Here is an 8,594-nt window from a genome sequence, read left to right on the forward strand (position 1 = left end):
ATGTATATATATATATATATATATATATATAAGCAGCATCTGTCTGTACACCCTAAGAGGGTTAGAGCAACATATGCATATACACCTGGAGCTGCATATACACCTGAAATATGTTTGGGTATTGTTTGTTGGTTTGCAGGGGTCTACAGCTTCAGCATTGAAAGCTATAGATGTTAGTATAGCACAGGGTGCGTCAGTGCTGCTGAATGCTTTCAGCAGCAGCAGCAGCAGCAAAGCTCTACTGCGAGCGTTGTCTTTTGCTGCGAAAGCAAATGGAGGGAGAGGAACGCTTATTATAAATGCAGCAGGAAATGATGCAGAAGACCTCAGTATACACCCCAGATACCCTGCATCCTTCGATATCCCAAACGTTATCAAGTCAGAAACAGAAATACAATCGTGCAGCCTCCTGCTGCTGCTGCTGCTGCTGCTGCTGCTGCTGGTCCTGCTGATCCTGCTGCTGTTTCTGCTGCTGCTGATCCTGCTGCTGGTTCTGTTAGGATGCTGGTGGTTTTAGTGTTGCTTCTGCTGCTGCTGCTGTTGCTGTAATGCTGTTAGTGCTTCTTCTTCTTCCTGTATATGCTTCATGTTTTGCTGCTGCTGCTTTGCTGCTGCTGTGTTTGCTGCAGCGTGGCTGCTGCTGCTCCTAGCGGTTCGCTTGCAGACTTCAGCAACTACGGGCTGCCTGTACACCTCGCAGCTCCTGGAGACAAAATTTTCTCTACTGATTCTCCAGATGGTTATACTTACAGATCCACCACCTCTGCTGCAGCAGCATTTGTCTCGGGTGCGTCTTAGTCTGGAGATAGCTAGCTAGCTAGCTAGCTAGCTAGCTAGATAGCTAGCGAAATAGCTAGCTAGCTGGATAGCTAGCTGATTAGGTAGCTAGCTTGCTAGCTAACGGAATAGGTAGCTAGCTAGATAGCTAGCGGAATAGCTAGCTATTTATCTAGGTAGCCAGCTAGCCAAATAGCTAGCTGGTTTGTTAGGTGGGCAGCTTGGGTAATAGCTAGCTAGATAGCTAGCTGGGTAGCTAGCTGGGTAGCTAGCTGCGTAGCTAGCTGGGTACAGCTAAACCCTAACCCGTAAACCCTGAACCCTAAACCCTAGACGCTCTCTTCTGAAGATGGAGCTGGTAGGAGTATAAGCATGCTGTTGTTGCTGTTGCTGTTGCTGCTGCTGCTGCTGCTGCAGGCGCTGCTGCTCTGGTGTACAGTTGGTTCGCTGCTGAGGGCAGCAGCACAACAGCAGCAGAAGTGAAGGAGATACTGAGGGTTTCTGCTGCAGCAGCAGAAACACTGAAAGACAAAGTTGAGTGGGGAGCGCAAGTCGATGCAGAAGCTGCCATCCAGGTAAATTGCTGCTGCTGCTGCTGCTGCTGCTGTGCTGCTGCTGCTGTTCTGCTGCTGCTATTGCTGCTGTTGATGTTGTTGCTGCTGCTGTTGTTGCTGCTGCTGTTTTGCTGCTGTTGGTGCATTGCCGCTGCTATGCCTCTGCCGCGAGTCTGTTTCTGTTGCTTCTGTGCAGCAGCAGCAGCAGCAGCAGCAGCAGGTGCTGCTGCTGCTGCTGCTGCTGCTGTTGCAGTTTTGCTGCCTTTTATGACAATAAGTTTGTGACTGTAAAGCTGCTGCTTTTGTTTAACTGTACAATCACCGAAATGTTTATAATTATATATTATATATATATTATATATATACATACATACATACATAGATTTATAGACATATATATATAATATAAATTATTTTTATTTTATTTTTGCGGATTTGTTTAGGTAGCACAGTTAGGAGGCATGTGGGTGCAGATTGACTGCAAAGATAAACACTTTTCTCTCCCACCAGGAGGAACGCGCGTTGTTACGGTGTATGTACAGCCTTTCTTGTCTGGAGAGTTCAAGTAAACCCTAAACCCTAAACCCTAAACCCTAAACCCTAAATCCTGATAATGTCTAAACCATGCTTTGCTACGTAGTACGCATGCTTGTTAAGGGTTTTATCTGTTGCTGAGGGGGCTGAGGGCGGGATAACCGTGTAGGGTTTAGGGTCTAGGGTATAGGGTTTAGGGTTTAGGGTTTAGTTATGGTGTATGGATACAGAGCTCAGCTGGATGTGCAACTACTTTCTGAAGAAGGAGAGCCTTTAAATGCAAGCTCAGTGCCTATACACCTCAGCAGCAATAAATATATATCTACAGAGACACGAGAACAAAACGATAAACTAACTTCAGAAGCAGCAAATGCATATGAAGATTATTTAATTGAACAGTTCGCCAGGACCCGAACAAACCCTCAACTTGCATGCAGAACACAAAAACATTTCCTCCAAACCCTCGCTGCTGAAACTCATGAAGAAGGTAAACCCTAAAACAATTATTTATATATCTATAAAAACATATATAAATATAAATATATATATATATATATATATATATTAATATATTTATACATATATAAAAACATATATGTAGATAAATATATATATATATATATATATATTTATATATTTGTATATTTATTAATAATCTATTTATTTACATGTACATATTCCTATATATACGTAAATATGTATATACATCCACATATATACATATATATATATATATATGTATTTATACATATATATAATATGCATGTAAATATATATATATATATATATATATATATTTACGGTGTTGCATGCGCTGGTTTGTTTAAACATTGTTCAGAAAAATCAGAGTCTACAGGCAAAGAAGAACAAGGGACAATGATGAATGCAGTTCTTTTAGGAGGAGCAGGAATTACTTTATTAGGCATTGCTGGGGCTTTATACTTCGTCCGCTCCAATATGTAAACCCTAAACCCTAAACCCTAAACCCTAAACCCTAAACCCTAAACCCTAGATTTAGGCAAGAATTACTTTATTAGGCATCATGGCTGGGGTTTTATAATACTTCGTCCGTTCCAATATGTAAACCCTAAACCCTAAACCCTAAACCCTAAACCCTAGATTTAGGCTGGAATTACTTTTTTAATTAGGCATTGCACGAGTTTGCTGCAAGTGCTGCTGCTACTGCAGGAAGTCCTACTGCTGCTGCTGCTGCTGCAGGAAGTTCTGCTGCTGCTGCTGCAGCTGCAGCAAGTGCTGCTGCAGCTGATATTGCTGTTGCTGCTGTTGCGTTTAATTGCACAGGCGAAATGCAGCAGAAGACCAAATAAATAAAACTTATGAAGAAGCTCTCAAGTCCGGAGTAGATGAAGATGAAGATGATGAAGATAATGAAGATGAAGAAAGAAGAGAGAGAGAGAGAGAGAGTGAAGCACCTGTAGACTCATCCGAAGATGAATCTTATGAGTAACTCAAGACTCGCAGTGGCTCAAACCCTAAACCCTAAACCCTAAACCCTAAGCTCTAAACTCTAAACTCTAAACTCTACCCTCGAAATGAGACTTAACCTCGTTCGTCTACCTACCTAGCAAGACCTATCAAACACTTCCACGCAGCGCACTCAACTCCCCCTAAACCCTAAACCCTAAACCCTAAACCCTAAACCCTAAACCCTAAGAGCCACAGTCGTGGTTATCCAAACCAACAGCTGCAGAGGCCTTTCCCTGAGCCTCTCAGCAACTGCAGCGCACCAACCCTCTCCCTACAGATCTGTAGCTAGCTATCTAGCTATCTGGCTAGCTAGCTGTATAGCTTTAGCTAGCTAGCTAGCTAGCTACTACGTACACTCACATACGCATGCGTGGCCACCCTACTCCATAGCCTATCCACTCCAAAGAAGAGTAAACAATCGACAGTCAGAACCCCCAAAGTTGGCTGGCTAGCTAGCTAGCTAGCTAGCCAATTAGCTAGCTAGCTATCTAGCTAGCTAGCTACAAAACCTACATAAGGCACCCGCAGTGTGGCCTCTGTTCAGCAGCTAACAAAGGCTCCACGAGGCTACGGGAGCCCTCCCGCTCGCTAGCCAGCTAGCTAGCTAGGCATCTAGCTAGCTCGCTAGCTAGCCACCTAACTGGCCACCCAGCTAGCTCTACCTACAGCCATCTGGCTAGCTGGGCAGTTAGCTAGCCAGCTAGCTCGCTCGGTAGCTAGCTAGCTAGCCATCCAGCTAACTAGCTGGCCATCCAGCTAGCTAGCTAGCCGCATAGCCAGCTAGCCAAATAGCTAGCTAGCCAAATAGCTAGCTAGCTAGCTAGCTAGCACTGACTGATGGGTATGGGCTTTTTTGGTGGAGGCGGTCTGCTCCAGTCTCGGGAGTTCGTCGGCCTCTTCTGCTTTGTGCAGTCGCCTCGCAAAGGTATTCCCATACGAGAGAACACTGCAAACATAAACCCTAAACCCTAAACCCTAAACCCTTAAACTTTAAACCCCACAGTCCACACTTCCGGGAACCACATCACTTCTCCTCCCAACAACAAAAAATTGAGTTTAAAGCCTAGATTTGCATTCGTGCGGTTTAGGGTTTTATGAAGTTGTTAGGATCTAGGGTTTAGGGTTTCGGTTAGATCTTCTCATTAAGGTTTAGGGTTTAGCTAAAGGGTTTCGGGTCTAGCAACGCCTTCGACTGCATGAGGGTTTATGGTTTATGCAGGTTAGTGTTTAGGGTTTATGCGGGTTAGGGTTTAGGGCTTATGCGGATTAGGGTTTCGGATGTAAGCCTACTGGGGTTTAGGGTTTAGGGTTTTAGGGTTTAGGAGTTTAGGAGCATTTAGGGTTTAGGGTTTAGCTGAAACGGCTGAGGGTTTTAAGCTTTAAAAAGCGCTTTAAGGGTTTAGCATTTCTAGGGTTTAGGATTGAAAAAGCGTTGTTTCTATAGCTTAGGGTTTAGAGTTTCTCGGGTTTAGGGTTTGTAGGGTTTAGGGTTTCTAGGGTTTAGGGTTTAGGGTTTACCTGAGACGACGGTGGCCCATGCGTCTGGGGTGAAGTTGTTTTGTTTTTTAAGCGAAATAACCCCAATATGTTGAAGCAGCTCTGGTGCTTCAATAGAAAGTCTATCACAAGCTTTTAATAGAAGAGTAATATCATTAGGGTTTAGGGTTTTGAGGGTTTCTCTATTGTTCATACCCGCAGCAAGAGCTGAGTTATCTGTACAGCTCAGCAGCTGCTGCACAATACAACGTGTAAAATGTCTATCTTCAGTTGTAATATTAATTCCGCCTTTACTATCTGCTTCAGCTTGCATGCATCTAGTATAGTTGCTTAGGGTTTTAACAAGGGTTTTAGGGTTTAGGGTTTGCAGAAACCCTAGCAAACAACCCCCTAATACTCTAACCTTCTCCATTCTAATTACAGAAGACAAGGCGCATGCACCTAACAAATCTGTCAAGTACTCTGCACCTATATCTGCTTCACAAACCCTTAGTTGCTGCTGCTGCTGCTGCTCTAGCTGCTTCAGCTGCGGCTGCAGCACCAAACGCATGCGCTGCAAAAAATCTCCAAACCTACAAACCACAAACCACAAACCCTAAACCCTAAACCCTAAACCCTAACCCTAAACCCTAAACCCACACAAACCACAAGGATAACAACGCTGTAACGCCATGATAAGGACCCTAAACCCTAAACCCTAAACCCTAAACCCTCAGAAAAGAAACAACCTCATAACGACGCCCTAACACAATGAGACTAACCCTAAACCCTAAACCCTAAACCCTAGATCCAAAAACTTGAACCCTAAACCCTTACTCAAACCCTAGACCCTAAACCCTAATAATGACGAAAATCACCTCCATATATACCCTAAACCCTAAACCCTCAGAAATGAACAGCATACCCCAGATGCAACTTGCGGGCGTTTCCGTAAAACATCCCTGCAAACCCTAAACCCTAAACCCTAAACCCTAAACCCTAAACCCTAAACCCTCACCGATCATCGAATTGATAATCCAAGAAGGGGACATCCGTATTTGCAGTGATAGACGTTGGTGTCTTTGAAGCTTTTTGAAGTTGTTTGTGCTGCTGCTGCTGCTGCAGCTGCTGCTTAAACTCCCTGCTGCCACAGATAGCGAGACGAAGAGCAGCAGCAGCAACAACACGAGGAGAAGTGAAGGGCCTCGACAAAATTGACGAACAGAGGTTCTTGCAGTCTTCGTAATCTTTACAAAACTCTAGCTGCTGCAGCAGCTGCGCGTCTTCTCCTCCTGCTGCTGCTTCACCTGCAGCTGCAGCAGCAGGTGAAGCAGCAGCAGAGCCACCCTGCTGCCCCTGCTGCAGCTGCTGCTGCAGCAGCGTAAAGTACGCCAACTCACGCAGCGGATCTGAACCCTCACTCCCCTGCTGCTGCTGCTGCTGCTGCTGCTGCAGGCTGGTAGCTGCAGCAGCAGTAGCAACGTGAGGCGGAGGGGGAGGCCTAACAGCAGGGAAAGGAGGAGGTGGCGGCGTTGCTGTTGCTGCAACAGCAATTGTTGCTGCTGCTGCTGCAGCCGCTGCTGCGATGTGCGGAGGGGGTGGAGGAGGCACGCCAGCAGCAGCAGCAGCAGCAGCAGCAGCAGCAGCAGGAGGCGGAGGCGGTACAAATGGAGGAGGATAAAAAACAGCAGCAGCAGCAGCAGGAGGAGGGGGAGGAGGAGGAGGAGCTACCTGACGAACTGCTGGGGGCCCTCTTTGCTTCCTTGAAACTTTGCGCTGCTTCGTTTTTGCTGCTGGTGATTTTGCTGCACCTGCTGCTGCAGCTTTTGTTGTTGCTTCTGCTGCTGCTCCTGTTGCTGGTGATTGTCCTGCTGCTGCTGCTTCGGCGGCTGGTGATTCTGCTGCTGCTGCTGCTGAGGCCGGTGCCTCACCTGAAGCAGGCGCATGCTCTGTTTCTGCTGCTGCTGTTGCTGCTGCTGCTGCAGTCGCGGTTGCTGCTCCCGCAGCATCAGATGGGTTGTCGCTACCCTCTTCTGATTCTTCTTCCTCGCTCTGCTGACCCTGCTGTCGTTCTAGCTGCTGCTGCTGCTGTTCTTGCTGCTGCTGCAGCTTTTGCTGCTGCTGCTGCTGCTCTTCGCAGGGTACCCCCTCCGAGCATTCTTCTGTTTCTTTTCCTCCCATGTTCTGTCGATTGCTGCAAAAAGTCTCGTCTTTAAATCTACTGCAGATTGAGGTGTATATACACCCGAAACTCCTAACCCTCTACGCACGCGCTGCAGGCATAGCAGCAGCAGCAGCAGCAGCAGCAGCACAAACGCTGCTTGCGCCTGTTGAGGGTTGAGCGGTGGGTTATTCACTTGAATTAAAAACAAAAAAGACAGAGGAATAAACAAATAAATAAACAAATTAAATAAAACAAAAATTCTTCTTAACCGAGAAAAATATATCCACTAGCAGCAGCAGCAGCAGCAGCAGCAGCTGCTGCTGCTGCTGCTGCTGCTGCACGCCCCTGGAAGCTTGACTGCATGCATGCATACATTTTAAGGGTTATTTGATTTGTTAAGGAAAAAATAAATTATTATTTTTTTATTTCTCAAAATTAATTGCTGTTTTTCTCTATTTATATCTAAAATTATATCTTAGGTTCTATCGCTACGCTCTGAGGTGTACAGACACCGCAAGTTTTTCTTCTTCTCTCTCTTCCCTTTGTTTTTTTCTTTTCTTTATTCATTTTAATATATTTATTTGTTTATTTTTCTCTCTTTTTTTCTTCTCTAATTTCAAATGACTGCTGCAACACTCGGAGCTCCGTAAACATCGCTAAAACCGCAGAGTCTGCAGCAAACCCTAAACCCTAAACCCTAAACCCTAAACCCTAAACCCTGAACGCACACAAAGTATGCAGGGCAGCAAAAGAGAGGTACCCCCTCCAGATGCTCAGGGGGGCCCCCAGGGGGCCCCCGAGGGCCTCGCAAGGCGGCGCAGGGTTCAATTTGCTGCAGAGCCTGCAATTCATGAAGCAGCAGCAGCAGCAGATGAATACGAAGACGATTCTCCAGCAGCAACAGCAGCAGCTGCTGCAGCTGCAGCAGCAGCAGCAGGCGAAGATGAACCCTCGTTGGCGGATATCCTTGATGCAAAGTACTCAAAGACGAAGGTAAGGGTTTAGGGTTTAGGGTTTTAGGGTTTAGGGTTTAGGGTGTATATGTACAGCACATGTCTTGAATGTATGGATGACGTTAATTGCATAAATAAATTTAGCATAAAGTATATATCTTGAAATCTTTTTTTTCTTCTTTTTGTCAGTAAATATTTATTTATTCTTCTTTATTCTTCTTTAACTTTATCTCAAACAGGTTGAAGACATCCGCAGACAAAAGAAATTAATGTTAAAAGGAGCTTCGCGTTTAGGGTTAGGGCCCCTTGCTTTAGACTTTGCTACGTCGAACTGTGCAGCAGCAGCAGCAGCAGCAGGAGAAGACGATCCAAACCAAGTGAGGGGTTTTAATTAATTAATTTATTTGTTTTAAATGTTTATCTGTCTCATTATATGTCTACTCTCTTTTCTTTTATCTGTATCTTTGTCTGTCTTCTCTCTTTTCTTTTTATCTGTCTCTTTATCTGTCTTTCTTTGTCTCTCTTTCTCTCCCTCTGTCTCTTTCTTTAGGGTTTTCTTTATATATATATATATATATATATATATATATATATCTTTATCTCTGTTTCTTTATCTATCTATATATATATATATATATATATATATAT

At 44.9% G+C, this 8,594-nt stretch overlaps 3 protein-coding genes across 3 annotated transcripts; 2 read left to right on the forward strand and 1 right to left on the reverse strand.

The window, feature by feature from the left end:
* Positions 1–139: 139 nt before the first annotated feature.
* On the forward strand, positions 140–3,333 carry EAH_00035470 (hypothetical protein, conserved; the record flags this gene model as incomplete). The annotated part of the gene is made up of 5 exons (XM_013395730.1): positions 140–378; positions 630–787; positions 1,195–1,352; positions 1,775–1,896; positions 3,168–3,333. Coding segments are annotated over 5 exons (843 nt in total), but the record flags the coding sequence as incomplete, so codon positions are not given.
* A 127-nt stretch (positions 3,334–3,460) lies between these two features.
* EAH_00035480 (hypothetical protein, conserved) lies at positions 3,461–7,010 on the reverse strand (the record flags this gene model as incomplete). Its single annotated transcript, XM_013395731.1, has 4 exons — positions 3,461–3,493; positions 4,189–4,299; positions 5,254–5,422; positions 5,848–7,010. 4 exons carry the CDS (start codon positions 7,008–7,010, stop codon positions 3,461–3,463), a joined length of 1,476 nt encoding a protein of 491 aa, XP_013251185.1.
* A 718-nt stretch (positions 7,011–7,728) lies between these two features.
* Positions 7,729–8,341, forward strand: EAH_00035490 (CD2 antigen cytoplasmic tail-binding protein 2, putative; the record flags this gene model as incomplete). Its single annotated transcript, XM_013395732.1, has 2 exons — positions 7,729–7,986; positions 8,186–8,341. 2 exons carry the CDS (start codon positions 7,729–7,731, stop codon positions 8,339–8,341), a joined length of 414 nt encoding a protein of 137 aa, XP_013251186.1.
* Between the last annotated feature and the right edge of the window lie 253 nt (positions 8,342–8,594).

Source organism: Eimeria acervulina, genomic scaffold (genome assembly GCF_000499425.1).
Source record: "Eimeria acervulina Houghton genomic scaffold, Eah_scaff374, whole genome shotgun sequence".
Taxonomy (NCBI): Eukaryota; Apicomplexa; class Conoidasida; order Eucoccidiorida; family Eimeriidae; genus Eimeria; species Eimeria acervulina.